Genomic DNA, 19782 nt, shown 5'->3' on the forward strand with positions numbered 1-19782 from the left:
ATTTCCCAGGATTAGGACTTTTAGACATCTTTAGGTGACAAAGTGGGAGGCAGTATTCCATTACTACAGTGCCCTTTAAAACACTCTGTGATTGCCGAGGGGAAAGGGGGTGGGGGAGGTATGTACTGGTACTTTGGGGTTAGTAGATGCAAACTATTACAGACGGAAGGGATTAAACAAAAAGGTCCTACAGTATAGCACAGGGAACTATATTCAATATCCTGTGATAAATTGTAATGGAAAAGAATCTGACAAAGAATGTATATATAACTGAATCACTTTGTTGTATGGCAGAAATTAATACAATTTTGTAAATCAACTATACTTTGATAAAAAAAATACCTTGATATTGGTTATACTGTAAGCTACTTTAGGCCACAACTATCGCTTATATAAATCTGCCTTGTTCTCTTATTCTTTTTCTTTGGTTATGGGGAATGCAAATTAGAAAGTGTAAGCTCAGATTCAGACTCTGACACTCATTAGATGTGACTTTGTGCAAGTAGTTTCAGTTTGCCAGCCTCAATTTTTCTTATTTATCAAATAAACATAATACCTACCTTTCAAGATTGTCTTGTGGATCAAATGAGAGGATGTTATGAAGGGACTTCATAAATGATGCAGCAGTGTACAAATGAAGAGAAGATGATTTGTATCATGCCCATGCTACAGCTGTGGGGAAGTGATGATTATGGAAAAGGAAAAAAAAAATGAAGATAATTGTGGATATTCTTAAGTGGATTAGATGTTGGTTTATGTTGTAACCTCTGCTGTGGTGACATTTAGGAAAATCCTTTTTTTTTGCAACATGCTTTCCTGTTAGGAAGCAGATGTTACAAACAGACTGACCATTGCCCAGTTTACTCAATGGTAAGTTTTTGCCCAAAAGAGAGACTGTCGGTGTACCCAGACAGAGAAGAACATGTAGCACCTGGCATCATCCAAGTCTGTTTGTTTAGAAATATGGGCTTGCCTGCATGGATGTTAAATGCATCCCTTAATAAAAGGAGAAGCTCCAAGGTTTATGTTCCAAATTCAGTGAATGGATGTTACCTCTCCCCACCAATATCTGTCCCAGGGGGGGCCAGAAGTCCCATTACTGCCCTGTCCACCCAAACGACTTGCTGGAACATGTACTGCTTGTTCCCAGAAGGGCTTGGCTGTAGGCTGTGGGCAAATCCCGGCCATGCCAATTTTCTGGTCAAGAAAAATGCTGTGGAGTATTTTCTGGATTTTACTATGTTCTGTATTTAATAGAAAATAGAAAACGTAGCAGCTCTCTGGCCTCTGTGCCATACAGTTTTCAACTCACTGCAATCAAAACTATCAGGCCAACTGAAAAACTGTCTGCTTGGTGATTTTTCTATATTTCAGTTATGTCTAGGTGTCTGTCCTGGTTGCAGCAGTCCTGTTTACAGTTGAAAACACAGAGAAAAATAGCCTCTCTTCCCTTGTTAATATAAAATAAATTTATATTAAGGGTTTATATATGTAGATATTATATATACATATCTGATTTTTTTGGGGATTGTTTGTTTGTTTTGGCTGCACCCATGGCATGAGGAAGTTCCCAGGCCAGGAATCAAACCTGAGCCACAGCAGTGACAATGCTGAATCCTTAACCACTAGGCCACCAGGGAACTCCATATATATATATATACATTTTTAAATTAAACTGTTTCTCTTGATATAATCTGTCATCCCCTGATACAGAATTATACAGCGGAGAGCTGGCAGGCAACCTAGAAATCCTTTAATCCATATCCTTTATTCCTAGTTGACTAATTGCAGTTAGTTGGTATGTTAATGCTTTAAATGCTTTACCAGAACTGAGTTCACATGCTCCTTTGAAGGCCATCGTCTTCCGGCCCACTTTGACCTGACTCATACTCGTTACTGTAGGACTTAACATTGACTTGGCTTTTTTCTTTTTTAAATTTTTAGTAAAGAGTTTTTGTTTTAAAATGTTAGATGCTGTCAGGATCATTTCCTTCTCATCACTAGGAGGAAACAAACCAGCATTGATAGAGCTTTGGGTGCTTTCAAAGGGCCTGTATTCTTTGCTTTGGCTCCATTAGAAGCATCAGAATTGCTCATAGAAAAAAAGGGAGATTTTGATTCTCTGTTCCCCATGGTAGTAAAAACTCAATAAATAAATAAACACCAATCCCCAGCAAAATGAACTTCATTATGTTTTCTTCCGGCTCTACCTTTCTGACTCTTCTTATTTGCTTTTGAAAAACAGTTATATCAATTTCATATAAAAGATGTTTCCAGATAGCTTTGTGTAAATTATTATCACTCTCTTGTGTTCATAGATTGTGATTTCAGAACTTATTTTTATGTTCACAAATGATTAGTTTTTCAGTAGTCCGTGGCCCCCAAACACTAGATTTAGAGACCTTTATCTTTTGTCACTTTAAGTCAATACAAATATGCTTCTAGAAACCTTTAAAGACACTTTAAAGTTTATAAAGCAAATCATCCTTTGATTAATACTACTATCTAACCACTACATACTGTCTTTTAGAGTTTCTTAAATTAAGAAGCTATTTTCTCATTAAGTCAAAGAGGTTATTAACCTCCATTTTGATCTTTAGTAGTATCTGGAATTGTGATTTTTTTTTTAATGAATTATTTTTCCCAGTATTCTACTATAGTAGTTTGAGTATGAGAAAACATAAGGTGTATTGAGTATAGAAGAATAATTCTTATAAAAATTTTGCTGAATGGAGTTCCCGTCGTGGCTCAGTGGTTAATGAATCCAACTAGGAACCATGAGGTTGCCAGTTCGATCCCTGGCCTTGCTCAGTGGGTTAAGGATCCGGCATTGCCACAAGCTGTGGTGTAGGTTGCAGACGCGGCTTGGATCCCGAGTTGCTGTGGCTCTGGTGTAGGCCTGTGGCTACAGCTCCGATTAGACCCCTAGCCTGGGAACTCCATGTGTTGCGGGAGCGGCCCTAGAAAAGGCAAAAAGACCAAAAAAAAAAAAAAAAAAAAAAATTGCTAAAGAAAAAGCTTGCTCAATTTAAATGTTCTTGAATTTCATGAACTACAACTCCTTTGTGTGTGGGAGATGAAAATGTAAACATACAGTTAATTAAGAGGTGTTGTGGAAGCGCCTAAGCTGGATGTGAAGATTATTGGATACACATCCACATTTCTTTTCACCTTTTTTAAAACGTATGAATAACTCACATTCATTGATTGAAAAAATGAGAAAACTCTGAGGAGGAAAAAGAAAGTAAAAATCTCCCAAATTCCACCACCCAAGAAATCAGTGGCCATAGGATATAATTGGATATATGTGTATAACATGTTTATGTATGTACCTTGTAGCCTTTGTAATACTGTGTCTATGTGTGTGTCTATGTGTGTATAAATATGTAAAATTATAATTTATTCAATTTATCTCCTGTTGTGTTGGAGATAGGTTTTTTGCTGCTTTTTAAAAAAATTATAACAATGCTTTGAGCATGTTTAAGTCTTTGTTTTCATATTTTAAATTATTTAAGATTAATGTCTAAAAATGAAATTTAGAAGTCAAAGGGATGTGTTTTGTTTTTTTTTTTTTGTCTTTTTTTTGTTGTTGTTATTGTTGTTGCTATTTCTTGGGCCACTCCCGTGGCATATGGAGGTTCCCAGGCTAGGGGTCCAATCGGAGCTGTAGCCACCGGCCTACACCAGAGCCACAGCAACGCGGGATCCGAGCCGCGTCTGCAACCTACACCACAGCTCACGGCAACGCCGGATCGTTAACCCACTGAGCAAGGGCAGGGACCGAACCCGCAACCTCATGGTTCCGTTAACCACTGCGCCATGACGGGAACTCCCAGGGATGTGTTTTTTAACACACATTGGGTATATATTTGCAAAGCAGGAAAACGTTGATAGAGTCTATCTTATAATCTTTTTCTTTTTTTTTTTCTTTAGGGCTGCAACGGCAGCATATGGAAGTTCCCAGGCTAGAGGTTGAATCTAAGCTGTAGCTGTCCGCCTACGCCATAGCCTCAGCAATGCAGGATTTGAGCCACATCTGCAACCTACACTGCCGTTCACAGCAATGCCAGATCCTCTAACCCACTGAGCAAGGCCCAGTGCAGGGGATGCAGGATTGAACCTGCATCCTTGTGGGTTCTAGTCGGTTCATTACTGCTGAGCCACAACGGGAAACTCTGATGTGACCTATCTTTGAAGCACATTTGATATAATCTTTCTTAGTCTGGCAGGTGAAATTTACCTTGTTTTAAAATGCATTTCTGATTTCTAGTGAGATTAAATAATTTCTTATATGTTTATTGGCTCTGTGTTGTTTTTGTTTTGTATTGTCTGTTGATATTCTTAGTCTGTTTACCTACTGATGCTGTTTATTTTTTGTTGCTTTTGGAAAAGTATTATATATGTACACTTCTACCTTTCTACCCAACGAGTTTTTCATTTTTAGAAAGTCTTATTGAGATATAATTTATCATAAAATTCACCTATTTTATGTGGCAGCTACCTTTCTACCCAACGAGTTTGTCATTTTTAAAAAGTTTTATTGAGATATAATTTATCATAAAATTCACGTATTTTCAGGGTACATATTTATAGTTTTGCAGATACCATTATAATGTAATTCCAGAGCATTTCTTTTACCCTCTAAAAAGAAACTCTATGTTCATTGTCAGCCACTCCCCATTTGCACCGTCATTGATGTTAAAATGTGCTATTTACGTACTACTAAAATACTGTTAATTATAATTCTGTCACCATTGACTATAAGACACATTCATATTTTGAAGATGTTGCTGTCTGAATATTTGCAGCTCTGAATCAGTGAAACACATTATTTCACAGTAGCATTAAGTTACAAATACATGACACCAGCAGCTGTCTACTTCCTCATTTTCTCTCATTTTTTTTGTAGTATTTATAACTCTCTGAAGATGTCTTACATGATTATTTATTATTTCTCTCCCTTGAAAGCAGGGACCTTATCTGTTTCATTTAACAGCTATATTCTATGCATTTAGACATAGGAGGTACCCATGATTGATTTATTTAAATAAGTGGTCAAAGAGATTTCTTCCTCTCACCTGTTAATTTTCACATAAATAAGTAAGCCATATTAGGAGATATTTTCTTTCAGGAAAATTTGTTCTAGGAAATGCGACTGAGTAAAAGTGATGTTTGAGATAAAAAGCTGCTTGAAGAAGCCTGTAGGAATTCCCATCGTGGCTCAGTGGTAACAAACCCAACTATTATCCATGAGGATATGGGTTCAGTCCTTATCTTTGATCAGTGGGTTAAGGATCTGGTGTTGCTGTGAGCTGTGGTGTAGGCTGCAGATGTGGCTCAGATCTAGCACTGCTGTGGTTGCGGTGTAAGCTTGTAGCTACAGCTCCAATTCGACCCCTAGCTGGGAACTTCCATATGCCACAGTTGTGGCCCTAAAAGACAGACACAAAAAGAAGCCTGCAAATTGTCTGTTTTATTAAAGGATGAATGTAGTGTGGCATTGTTTTTTTTTAATTGAGGTATAATTGGCATATTAATTTCAAGTATACAACGTAATGATTCAGTGTTTGTATATATTGCAAAATGATGACCACAATAAGCCTAATTAACATCTGTCATCATATATAATTACAAAATATTTTTTATTTTTTTTCCTTTTTTTACTACTCCTTGTCATATGGAGTTCCAGGCCAGGGATAAGATCCCAGCTGGAGTTGTGACCTACTTCACAGCTATAGCAACACCAGATCCTTCAACTGGGCTGGGGATCGAGCCTGCATCCTGGTGCTGCAGAGATGCCCACCACCAAGTGTTGCTCCACAAAATATTTTTTTTTTTCTTGTGATGAGAACTTTTGAGATCTCTTCTCTTAGCAACTTTCAGATATGCAATACAGTATTATTAATTATACACCATACTGTACATTGTTTTAATGGTCACTTTGGGGGCAAAAATAAGCTGAGAACCTACAGTATTTCATTATTCATAAAGTAACAAATAGGAACTGAATGACTAAGTACACAGGTAATTTCCAAACAGAAGTTTACTGTCTTGCTTTTCTAATGTTTTGACATTCTTCTTACCTTTGGCCTCTTCAGAAAAGGTGACATAATCTTGTTGCTCCAAAGGATGTTCTTTAGGCATGGAAAGGAGAACCAAAAAAAAAAAAAAAAATCTGCCTTTAGGTGGTAAAGTAATTTCGTCTTGAAAATAAGCATCCTCTGTAATTCTCCAGTATGTTGAATGTTCTACAGTGTCTTTTCACACACTCAGAGGAAATGAGAAAAAAATGAGAAGAGCTGGCTACTGATCAGGGGGCAGAACCTAAAACTATGACAGTTTTTGTTGTTCAGTATGCTTCTGTCCTGAAGTCTTCAACCCTGGGAGTTTGATAAAGCACAACTGGCAAATTTTAAAGCTGACAAAAATAGACATTACACTTTCAAGTCTTTGGTGTACTTGCTAATTAACTTCAAGTTTCTCTAGCAACATGTTCCTCTATGAATTTTTGAAAGTGATAATATAGAGGCTTCTGTTAATTTACACAATACAGGGCAGTTTCTTCTCATTTTTGCCCTTGTGTGAGATACTCTTTCCCCTTTAATTTAGTCAGGAGACCAGAGCTAATATTCCAAGGTGTTTCACAGAATTATGGACAGAAACTATTGTTCTTTCTTGACTGAAGCATTTCTTGTAGCACTGGAATTTCTGCAGTTGTCTATATTCGATTTCCCTTTCAAGCTTGGTGGCATGGTCAGTCCAAGCAGCCTTGTAGTTCTGGCATCACTAGAAATAGTGACTTAAGGCTGTGACTCAAAATATTTACTTCCCTCATGCGCCCTGGATTAGCTGCCAGTTTCAGCCAGGTCATGAATGAACTTCTTGTCAATGTGTTTGGAGAGCAGGCTTTCCTTTTTTCTTTCTCCCCACCCACTTCTATTCACACTTCCTCTCAGTGAAACTTCTGCCTAAGGTTGAAATGGCTATTTTAAGACTTGGTCTCTGGAAACAAAAGTTCTGATTGGTAAAGAAGAACTTCCCATTGAGCAAACTTCTTGAAAAGATGGTAATTTGAGGTTGTGACCCTGTCGAAGCTGAAAGCATTCAAAGCAATGGGTGACATAGTTTTTGGAAAACTGTTGACTGAGTTTTGAATGCCAGTGTATACCAGTGCATTATAGCAGCATATATTTGGCTTCTTTTGTTTGGTAGTGTAATTAAAAACACATTTAATCTCATGGTGCTTTAAGACATGGCTGTTGTCTTGGGGCATATTTAAGTTTTAGTTAAGCTCCAGATTTTTCAAATGCACTTTTTTTTTTGGCTGCCCCCATGGCATGCAGAAGTTCCCAGGTCAGGGATTGAACCTTTGTCACAGGTCACAGCAGTGACAATGTTGGATCCTTAACCTGCTCAGCCACCAGGGATCTCCCTCAAATGTACTTTTTAATGAAAAAGAGCCCTGTTGCCTGCTGCTTTTTCACCTTTGACTGGTGCTCCTTCATTCTTCTTAAATACTGTGGGTAAATTGCTTGCCATATTGGACAAAACAATGGACATCTGTGTTCCATAATACTTGATAAAAATAAAGCCAAAATATAATGTAAATTTCTACTTATTTTGAGAGTTCTTAGCTTAAGCTAAACTTGATGTCCACAAAGGCCAAAAACCTGTAATCATAATGGTAGGAGATGTTTTTGATGTTTTTAAAAAAATAGGAAATAGAACGTGGGGGCGATGAGAATCAAATACTACTTGACAATGTATAGCAATGTCCTGTGCTACCACATACAAATTTAGAAAACTCTATTTGTTTAGGAAAAAAAAAAAATCTATGGAGGCAGCTTTTTGTAGTAGTTGGAAGAGAATTGAATGACATTTTACAAAGAGGACACTTATCTTCCGTCTTTCAAGAATATAATTAAAGAAAAATTGCTTAGTATAGAGGGCGATTCAAAAACCTGATGAAGCTTACTCTTCAGGTGGCATGAAAGCTCTTGCCCCCGCCCCCGCCATCCCGGCCAGCTCACAAGTCTCTAAAGAACATCCGCTCTTTTGTTTCTCTTGCACAGAATTTTCTCTTGACCCAGAAAGTATTCCCTCCCTTGTACTTTGCCCTGCTTTTCCAGGTACTCCTTCCTCCTTAGACACTTCTCTACCATTGTGTCACCGTAATTACTCATTTCCTGGACTGTCTCTTGTGTCAGGTATTTTCTTCAGGGGAAGATGACCATTTCATCATGTGTTATGGTCATGGACAACTACAACGGAATTTTCAGTTAGGGTTTGAATCAAACATGGAAGGAATAAGGTTTCCAGAGGCTCTTGGGTACAAAGGCTTACAGATGGGAATGAGCAGGTCTTGTATCAGGCACTGGGGATTCAGGGTAAGGAATTCTTACAAATAAAAATAAGTGTATTTGGGAACCTCGATAAAAGTTTATCCATTAGAATAATATTCTGTATTACACACCGTTTTCTAGAAGGTTCATCATCTTGATTTAGCAATGAGCTCATTCTTAGATAGCTTATGCTGAGCTTTTTATATATATGGAAGAAGAAGTAGATGTGACTTCGAGCAAATCCGTAAGTCTCTTAAAATAGAAATATTTCTAAACTTGAAACTGAAGGAGATACAGGGGATTAAGTAACTGCTGTACAGCTGTATAATGTACTACGCAACAATGGAAATGGTGCTGTAGGCCTACTTTTTTGAGATATTTTTAGAGGGGAAAAGGTATATACATTTATATATAATAATAACTTGAATTTTTTCTTTTTCTTTTTCTTTTTCGCTTTTTAGGGCCGCAGCTGTGGTGTATGGAGGTTCCCAGGCTAGGGGTTTAATTGGAGCTACAGCTGCCGGCCTATACCACAGCCACAGAGACACCAGATCCGAGCGGCATCTGCGACCTACACCACAGCTCACGGCAACGCTGGATCTTTAGCCCACTGAACGAGGCCAGGGATCAAACACTCAGCCTCATGGTTCCTAGTTGGATTCGTTTCCGCTGTGCCACGATGGGAGCTCCGAATGTTTTTTTTTAATATTGGCTTAAAGTATCTATTTTACATAAAAAAAGATATGTGTGTATTACTGAAAACGTCTTTAGGATAGGCACAAAAATGTTTCCTTGTGTTGGGATTGTGGAATTTAGACTCGACCTTACATGTAGGTTTATTTTATGTTTTTATTTTGTAATATTTTTAGTAATTGTTTTTAGAGTAAATTTAATAAAAAGTTCAAATAAAGAGAAGTAGAGATTACCTGTTGTTGGCTGTATGGTGTATACAATGGGTACTTGTTGATTGCTGCATTTTTATTTTGAAAAATTTTAAACTTACAGACAATTAGAAACTGTAATACAATGAGCAAAGTACCTTTCACCTAGATTCAAGTATTGTTGTGAACGTTGTGAAACTTTACCCCTAAATACTTCAGCAGATGTCTCCTCATAACTAGAACCTTGCTTGAGAGAACCATGATACTATCATCACACACTAGGTATATGTCCTTATCACATACTGTTATCTAAAAAAGTCCTTTGTAACTTGAAAAAATTTCTTCAGATACAAGATTTAATCAAGGATCACATCTTGCAGTGGGTTGCTATGTCTCATTGTTCTCTTTTAATCTTGAATCTTACTTTGTTGTCTTTCATGACACTGACATTTTGAAGAAGCTATACCAGGTGTCTTGTGGGCAGGAATACGTATATCAGCAAGAATATACTGATGTTGGGTCTGCATTTTTTTTTTTTTTTTGAAGTTTTAGAGAGTATGAGAATTATGTGGAGCCTTAATTTGAATTAGTCTCTAATGTGGCACTTCTGTTCATGGAAGATTTCCTCTGACATAGAACAGTTATGCTTCTTCTTGAGTATTTTTAAGGTCTTGCTGAAAAAACTGTTTAAATGAAAGCAGAAGTAGGAGGCAGCAGTTGTGAAAATGCTGTACTTTTTGTTCAGATACATCAGCTCATAAAGCCAGTTCCCTCAGGAAGCTTACCTGAGTTTATCATGATGCTTATGGTCTCAAGGGACAATGAATAGAAGTGAATCCCTCTAAGCACCAGCTGTTTCACTGTCATACTGTGTTTCTCCTGTTTCACTAATGTAAGGGAGAAAAAATGTCTTTATTTCCTTTGTAGAAAGGAATAGAATAGAAAGCCAGCAACACAGTGAGAGAGCACAGTTAGCTTGCACTGGAACTTTTAAAAGAATCCTATTAAATAACTTGTAACTGTACATGTTATGGCTAAAATCCTTGAAAAAAAATTAATTGAATCCAATTCTTCCAAGGGATTAGCCTCTTTGTAGTTGTAGGTCAGGGTCTTTTGGAAATAGCATTTTGTTTTTAGAATATATGTTATTCAAAGTGTGCTAGGCTATAATGCAGTAACAACATGTTTTGTAAAACAAACGAATCCCCAAATCTCACTCACTTAAAAAAGCGGATAATTTCTTATTTATGCCATCATCTTGTGTGGGTTATTTGGCTGTTCTTGGTGTTTTAGAAATTTGAACTGAGGCTGCTTCCGGCAAGGGATTCCACACCATTTAGTCTTCTAACCTCATGGATGGAAGAGAGAAAATACGGAGAATTCATAGCCTGTTTTTTTTTTTTTTTTTTTTTTTTTAATGCATTGTTGTTTGAGATTTTCACTTATAAGTGATATGATTGAATGTTTGTCTTTCTGTGTCTGGCTTATTTCACATTGCCTAATGTCTTCTAGATCCATCCATGTTGTTGCACATGGCAGGATTTCGTACTTTTTTTTAAGGCTGAATAATATCCCATTTTATTTACACCACATTTTCTTTTTTATTCATTAGACCATAGACACTAAGGCTGCTTGCATGTCTTGACTGTTGTGAATAATGCTGCAGTGAACGTAGGAGTACAGATATCTCTTCAAGATAGTGGCATCATTTCCTTTAAATATATACCCAGAAGTGGGATTGCTAGATAACACAATGACTCTATGTTTAATTTCTTGGATAGCCCACATGCTGTTTTCCATAATTGCTGTACCAATTTTCATTGCCAGCCAATAGTATATGAATGCTCCCTTTTCTCCATATCTTCTGATAATAGCCTTTTAAATTGGTATGAGATGCTATCTTCTTGTGGTTTTGATTTGCATTTCCGTGATGAAATGCAAGCTTAACTGACTTGAATTGGAAGGGATACATGCCACTTCTGCTCTTAGCTTATTGACAAGAATGTGCTGTGTGACTTTAACTTAATGCTCAGATAATGGGAATGGAAGGGAGCATGTGGACTGTTTGGTAGTCTGTAGGTCACTGTTGTGTATTGTTTCCAGTGGGAACAGCACGTGAACATAGTCTTCAAAGGCAAGTCAACCACTGCTGGGAAACTTTGGTTTACATGGTAAAAAGCATGGACTAGCTAGTTCATTCCTCCTTTCCCCATTACTATTTAAAATATGGAGAATTCATAGCCTGTTTTTTTTTTCCCTTTACTATTAAAAAGGTACCTTTGTGACCCCTGAGAAAGAACAGTGGTGTTTAGACTACAGATAGAGGCTTTTGGAGATTGACATATTAAACTTTTTTTCAAATCAATGAAAAACTTCAAGGAATAGTACCGTGAACAGTGTCATACCCTTCACCTTGCCTATAAACATCTGGCATCATTGAAATGCTCATTAATTATTTATGACTCCCCAGTTGGTCTTAAGTCTTTAGAATGGAATTGAATAACCCATAAACTCTATGTTAGTTAGATGGGTAAGGTTTAGGGAGCAGATTTTAACCAAATGTTTTGATGATATTTACATGTTGGCTGGCATTCTTTTTTTTTTTTTTTTCCTGTTTATGGCTGTACCTGCAGTATATGGAAGCTCCAGATTAGGGGTTGAATCAGAGCTGCTGCTGCAGGCCTATGCCACAGCCACTGCAACATCAGGTCAAAGCTGCTTCTGTGATCTACACCACAGCTCCTTAACCCACTGAGTGAGGCCAGAGATTGAACCTGCATCCTCACAGAGACTGTCTGGTTCTTAACCCACTGAGCCACAATGGGAATGCTGACATTCTTAAAATTCTTAAAACACTTGCCTGATGTATTTGTCCAATATAGTTGTTTATAAGGAATGACTATTATAGACAGATTTTTAAGAGGAACAGATCAGACTTTAAAAATTGTCTCTCCCCTCCCCCCCAAAGAAAATGGAATTCTTTTGTGGTACAGTGAGTTAAGGATCTGGCATCATTGCAGTGGCTTGGGTTGCAGCTGTGGTGTTGGTTCGATCCCTGGCTGGGGAATTTACACATGCTGCATGTGTGCCCAAAAAAAAAAAAAGTCTCTCCATCTCAAAAGACTTTATGCATATATTTTGGTAATTTTTTCATTGACCAGATCAAGAACTTTCTCATGGAAAATATTTTCATCTTTTTTTTTTTTAATATACAGGGCTTTATATGAATAACTGGTACACTGAAAATAATTTTCTCAATAATATAGGCTGAAAAATAAATGTTTACATGTAGTATGCCAAATCTAATTCTTTTTCCTGCCAGCCAAATCATATCTCCTGGATTCTGACTTTTGTGTTATAATGTCATTGGCAAGGTCTTAGTCTTCTGCTTAGTCTTTTACTGTTGGTGTTCTGTAAAGGTGTTTCATTGCCTTCTATTTGCATAAATATCTTTATGCCACAGAAAGAAATTTTGGAAATTGAGAAGGTAATCATAAATATTTGTTTAATAGTTAATTATCTTATAATTTGGCAACTGGAAAACCACTTACTCTTACTTTTTCACATTTGCATTATGATAATTGATATAGTTAATATCAAATCTGAGACACTTCTAAGTCACCCTGTATTTTGTTTTTATGATTAGTTGAAAATTCCTAATATGTATAAAGTATATGAGATAAATAGCCTGTGCAATATTTGCTTAATCAAAGGCACACTATTTGTAAACCTGGCTGTTGAAATAAATTCTATTATACTAAGAAAGTATGTGTTTTTATGTTTTGTTTTTCACTCCTCACATTTTTATTTTTTTAATTTTTTTAAGGCAACAGAGACTATGCCAAGGATGATCCATTGGAGTTTAAGTCCCACCAGTGGTTTGGAGCATCTGTGAGGTCAAAACAGGATAAAATTTTGGTAAGTGTTTTGGATATTTAGTCACAGGTTAAGTTTAGTCAATTTATGTGTCAACACAGGAAGTTTTATGTTTGAAAGCTGGTAGTAAAATTCACTACTCCAGAGCAGAGAGTATGATGAATTAACATAGCTCTGATCAAAGGCTACCACTTTTAAGGCATTCATCTCTCTATCCTTCAAAGACTTGGCTTTTGCTGCTTTCACCTTCATTCCTACATTGCCCACTTTTTCTGCCCCACTTAAGAGTTCCCATCAGTTTGTTTCTCTCCAGCCAGGTTGAGGAATAATTATGTGCCTTTGATTAATCAAACACCCTTTCCTTTTCCTTACAAATAAAACACCCTTGCTTTTGCCATCTTCTTCTCTGCAACAGTCTCCTTCCTTTGCTCCTCTTTTCAAAGATGTGTTGAAAGTGTTTTCTGTAGTAACTATCTCCAGTTCTTCACTTCTCATCCTCTTCCCAACCCTTGCAGTCAGGCTCAGGTAGACATGGCCAAGGTTACCCTTGTGTCAGTTCAAGAATATTTTTCTTGCCCTCTAAGTACCATGCAACAAGGTCAGTTGACCCATTCTTTTTGAAATACTCTTCTTTCCTTGGCTCCTGGGATGCTATACTTTTCTGGTTTTCCCCCTTCTCACTGGTTGCTCCTTTGAAATCTCCATTAATAGCTCCACTTCTGCTCAGTTTCTAAATAGTGGAGTATCTCTGAGCTTTGTTCTGGGTCTTCATTTTTCTTTTTTGGCTGTGTCATTAGCACGTGGAAGTTCCTGGGCCAGGGTTCAAACTTGCACCACAGCAGTAACCAGAGCCACAGCAGTGACAAAGCCAGATCCTTAACCCTCTGAGCCAGTAGGGAACTCCTCCTTGGATCTTTAAAGTCATATTTCCAAACTACTAATTTGGCATTGCCATTTGGATATCTTCTATATTACTAGAAATGAATGGGGAACAAAACAGAACTGTTACCCTCCATCATAAAAGAAAAACTATAAGAATAACTATTTCCATATGAAATTTTCCCAGCTTAGCTAGAGGCATGATTTTCTACCCCAGCCACCAGCAAGCCTTGTAAGTTCTGCCTTCAGTTTTTAGAATATATCCCACATGCATCAAGAAATCATCATCTCCACTATCCTACCCTGTACCAAGACACCAGCATTACTCATTTGGGCCAGTGCAGTGGCTGTTTTAACCTGTCTGCTTGCTCTTTTGCCCCAAGTACAACCCATCCTTTATTGAAGAGCCAGAGTGAACCAGAACATTTCACCTTCCTGATTTAAATAGCCAAGCAGCTTTTCATCACTTTCAGAATAAAAATTTCATGCTCATCCTGGCTTTTACAAGCATCTTCATCTTCCAGTCACTGGTGCTGTGCCTCATCTCACTCCACTTTACATGTGTAACTACGCTAGTCTGTTTATTCGTTCCATGCCACATCATTTCAGTTAGTTTCTTAGTGTTCATCCCGCTGCCTGTGTTATGTTCATCATGTTGCTTATCACTGGAGCTGGCTCCTTGCCTTTCTGATTTCAGCTCTACTTTTATTTTTTTAGGGCCATACCCATGGCATATTGAAGTTCCCAGGCTAGGGATCAAATTGGAGCTGCAGTTGCCAGCCAACACCACAGCCACAGTAACTCGGCATCTGAGCCTACACCACAGGTCATGGCAACACCGGATCCTTAACCCACTGATCAGGGCTAGGGATTGAAACTGAGTACTCATGGATACTAGTTGGATTCGTTACCACAGAGCCACAAGAACTCCTCTACTTTTATTTTTTCAGAGAGCCTTTACCTGTTTTTATTACCTACATAGTATTTTTTAAAAAATTTGATTGTGGGGCATAGGGAAGAATTTGTTTAGAAAGTGAAATTTCAGCATATCTTTAAATGCTGTGTCAAATTTTAGCAATTGGAGGTGAAAGGAGGGTTGAGAGTGGCGAAAAGAGGCACTTGGAGGCAAAAAAATAACTAGAAGTGACAAATAATCTGGTCAGAAAGAGGTACAAAGAAGCAAAAATAAGCAGAAGTGACAAATATTCCACTTTGGAACATCAAGTACATATAAAGAAGTAACAGTAATTTTTTTACTTTCAATTTTTAGGGTAAATATAAAATAACCAAGTGTTTTCCAGGGGTTTGTGTTAAAATATTTTGCCTCAAAGGATATTGTTGAAAATTCATGGAACTTTTTTTCCAGCAAATTGAATTGTTACATTTTGGTACATTACTATGCTATTAAAACATGCATTCTGCCACTTATACATGGTATTGAAATCTATAACTCCGAAAGCAGAATGGTCATAGTTTATTTGGAAAGTAATAAAATAAGCACTGCAAAGTCTTTTACTTTCTTCTTGATAAATTGTTTGCTTTATAACTTTATACTACTTGCATGAAAGTGTTTTAGTTAAAATGTTGACTGAGTCTATGACTTCTGCTTAGCATATAACATCAAGAAAGGTGCTGCACAAAATAATAATTTTGCTAATAACTATTTTGGAAAAAGAAAATACCTAAACTACAAATACAGCCTTCAGAAGAATGTGAGAAGAGTACTTTTAAAATCTTTATCCACTGCCGTGTTAAGGAATTTAAGATAGAGGATAGGTTTGATTAATTTTTATTAAAGCATATAAAGGAATGTTATAATTAGAGGCAATGTAGATTGTCTGAAACACTAATTTTTTCAGAGAATTTTTTATGAAACCCCCTTTGATTTCAGGCTTGTGCTCCGCTATATCACTGGAGGACTGAAATGAAACAGGAGAGAGAGCCTGTTGGAACTTGCTTTCTTCAGGACGGAACAAAGACTGTTGAGTATGCTCCATGCAGATCAAGTATGTATAGGGAGTTGTACTGGTTTTTGTGAAGAAGGTTGGGAAGCCTAGATCGTTAAAAAGTGTATGTGTGTGTTTTAAAATTTGTAGACATGCTATGATGTTTGATGACTGCAGTCTTATTAATGTAAAGAAATTATGAGAGTTCCCTTTGTGTCTCAATGGTTGATGAACCTGACTAGGATCCACGAGGTTGCGGCTTGAACCCCTGTTCTCTCTCAGTGGGTTAAGGATCTGCCATTGCCATGAGCTGCAGTGTAGATCACAGACCAGACTCGGATCCTGCATTGCTATGGCTGTGATGTAGGCCAGCAGCTGTAGCTCTGATTTGACTCCTAGCCTGGGAACTTCCATGTGCCTCAGGTGTGGCCCTAAAAAGCAAAAAAAAAAAAGAAAGAAAGAGAAAGAAATTATGGATTACGTCTTCCTAAGAACTAGTGTTCATCTTCCTTGGTTATTAATAATTAATATTTGATTTCAGAACCCTTTATGTTTAGTTACTGTTAGTCAAAATGTGCTCCCTTGAGCTGCTCTAACGGAGATGCAGGCCCCCAGCTAGCGATTCTGATTCAGCTCGTCTAGGTCAGGCCTGGGTACCTTCATTTTTAACAAACTTTACAAGGTAATTCTGATGGACACCAAAGTTTGAGAGCTACAGCTTTATATTAATAATGACATTAAATGTAAAAAATTATGTCTTAAGAGACAGGGCTTACATAGAAGGTGAGACACTGTGTTCAGGAGTCCCAGTCTGAAATTCCCTGCCTTTAATCAGAGTTCCTTTGTCAGTCTGTTAACTAAGCTCACTCTTCTTGATGACCCAAAAGATCTTACCCTGGTCTCTCAGATTATTTAAAATTTCAAATGAAATAGATATTGTGACGACAGATGATGTTGAGCACTTATAATTTTGATTGTTTTCCAAACTCTATACATTTTTTTTTCTTCTTGGAGATTGCAGTCCTTTTTCTTTTCAACCATCAACTGGCCACCACTCCAGATGCTCTTTATACCAGAACCTAAAAATAGCTTTTTAAAATGTAATATGGAAATTTCCCATTGTGACTCAGTGGGTTACGAACCCAACAGGTATTCATGAGGATGTGGGTTCAATCCCTGGCCTTGCTAAGTGGGTAAAGGATGCCCTGTGGCTGTGGTGGAGGCCAGCAGCTACAGCTCTGATTCGACCCCTAGCCTGGGAACATCCATATGCCGCAGGTGTAGCCCTAAAAAGCAAAAACAAACCAAAACCCAACAAAACAAACCAAAACCCGATTTAGTGTTTATTATCTAGAGCACTTTTTAGACCATGACTTTTTTCTATTCCACTGAGTACCAGGTAGTGTAGTAGAGAGAGTGCCAAAGTTCAACAGTAAGTCTGTTACTGCTAGATTCTTTTTTTCTGTTAGGCAGCTTGGTGACACCAGGTCAATGTATCTACTTAATCCTCAAAATTCTAAGCAATTGAGCCTCTGAGAAATTACAAATGATTGCATTAAACACTTATATCTTCTCCCACTGCCTTGGCCCTACTTGTTGTTAAGTGGGAGGTAAACATGAAAAGAATGATATGTACCAAAAACCACTTTGTTTATTAGGATAGGTCAGAAAGCACAGCCTTCCAAGGATGGGGGTGATGGGCAGCTTTATCCTCAGTGTGTGATGCCATCTGAATCACCACCTTTATGTTGGTAATGGTCGTAGTACTGTTCTTTTTGGTGGTGTATGAAAGACGTGAGGACCAAGTTTGTGTTTTTAACCTCTGTACTGCAAAAATGTTCCTATTGTGAGAAGATAGCTCTCAATGATGAGCTAACCTTTGTGTGCCAGGCTTGTAAATTATTGTTTATGTGATGGACACACTCGTAAAATCACCCTTATTCCCATCTGATACATGTGGGAATGGAGATCCAGACAATTGAAGTCATTTTTCCCCCCCTATTTCTTATGGTGGTCAGTGATCTAATGAGAATTTACTCCCAGATCTGTCTTAATCCAAAGGAATTTTTTCCCTGTATCAACTAATGATAGAAAATGTTTTCCATTTCAGTTCCCTCTGTATTAAGCACAGCTTTTCTGCCCAGAATACACTCTGCTTTCATAATTTCTGCTGTGTAAGAGGCCGCAGAATCCTTCAGAAACAAGCACTCTGATGATAATCCCTTGAGGCTATGCCATATTTGGCTGGTAGTTTTCATCATTTTGCCTTTTCAGTAACAACTAGTTCTTTTCCTAACATGCATTAAAGGATTAAGCCAGTGTTTGCATGAAGTAGCTGCTACATAATGCTTTCACTTATTTGTTTTGGACACAGACATTTTAGCCTTATTTTCTAAAGTATTTAACATCCTAATCAGCTCAGCAAACTATGGCTTGTGAGTCTGTTTTTGTAAATAAAGTTTTATTGGGATATCCATTTGTTTATGTGTTATCTCTAAAGGGAGAGAGGAGTCCTTGCCCTGGAGACTGTATGGCTCCTGATCCAAAAGCATTTCTTACTTGGCCCTTAGCAAAAGACATTGCTAATCCCTGTTCTGAATAATAATACCTCAAATATTAGAAAAAGCACAAAGAACAATATTTAAAAAAAAAAAATCAAAGTGAATGCCTTTCTTCCTAATAAGTCTGGCTTTCAGTATCCCTTGATCATTGTATGTTCTTTTTGGCTCAACCTCTGAAACATTAAGCTATCTGTAGGTCCAAATTACAAGGGGCAACCTGCTCAGAGAAAGAAAACACTCAAGAGTGGGAATCTGAGAACTTGGGTTGTATTCTCACACTCTGCCGAGAACCTGCCTGTAATTGTAGGTGATTCATCACTGGTAAAACACTGATTTATACAAAAAAACTTGAGAGGTGCAATTTTTGTATCTTGCATCTTCCTAATACTTTAATAAATTATGTAAGCTAGTAACTGATTTTACAGGAGGATGTATGTCCCTTTTGTAGGGCTACATTGCTAACTTCTTGATAGCTTTGCTTGTTTCAGTGGTGGTAGTTTGTGGGGGTTTTTTATTTGTTTTTTGTTTTTGTTCTTGTTTTTCATTTTTTTGTTTGTTTGCTTTTGTTTTTAACATGACCTCCATGGATCTATGAAACTTCAGTGTCTAAAAAACTTACCTTGTTACTGATTGCTTTTGGCTTTTCATATATGTATCTGTGACCATTCTTGGCCTTACCTTACCCAATAGGTTGAATATCTTTCTGTTGTAAAAGTGTCTGAACCACAAATCATATGGCTTAAATACTCCATGTTCAGACTGAGTCTTTTGTTCCTTCTGTCTGCTTTCTGATGATAATGTTATTTGTGCAAATGTATTTCTTATGATTTTTAGTTTGCTTTTTCTTCCTCTTGATAGTTGCTCAGGAAATTATAAATACATTGCTGGTTTGAAATAGTCCAGCCTAGTGGTCAGATCTACACTCTTTTATATACTAGCTGGTTGGCTATGGTCAAGTTCCTCAATTTCTATGAGCCTTAGTTTCTTTCTATTGTAAATTGTGAATAATAATAGTATCTCTTATGAGATTGCTTTAAAGATTTTTAAAGATTTTAAATGCTTTCATATACTACTGGGCTTAATAAACATTAGCTGGGAGTTTCCCATTGTGGCACAGTGGAAATGAATCCAACTAACATCCATGAGGATTCAGGTTTGATCCCTGGCCTTGGGGATCTGGCACTGCTGTGAGCTGTGCTGTAGGTCACAGACGTGTCTCGGATCCCGTGTTGCTGTGGCTGTGGCATATCCTGGCAGCTGTAGCTCCAATTTGACCACTAGCCTGGGAACTTACATA

At 37.4% G+C, this 19782-nt stretch overlaps 1 protein-coding gene across 6 annotated transcripts in view; it reads left to right on the forward strand.

The window, feature by feature from the left end:
* The window catches only part of ITGAV (integrin, alpha V), a 107178-nt gene that overhangs the window by 28316 nt on the left and 59080 nt on the right, over positions 1 to 19782 (forward strand). For all 6 annotated transcript variants that reach the window (XM_021074688.1, XM_021074686.1, XM_021074687.1 and 3 more), the window contains exons 3-4: positions 13050 to 13141; positions 15870 to 15984. In XM_021074688.1, the coding sequence (XP_020930347.1) occupies positions 13050 to 13141; positions 15870 to 15984 (207 nt within the window). The remainder of the gene's footprint in view (positions 1 to 13049; positions 13142 to 15869; positions 15985 to 19782) is intronic.

Source organism: Sus scrofa, chromosome 15 (genome assembly GCF_000003025.6).
Source record: "Sus scrofa isolate TJ Tabasco breed Duroc chromosome 15, Sscrofa11.1, whole genome shotgun sequence".
NCBI classification, from domain to species: Eukaryota; Metazoa; Chordata; class Mammalia; order Artiodactyla; family Suidae; genus Sus; species Sus scrofa.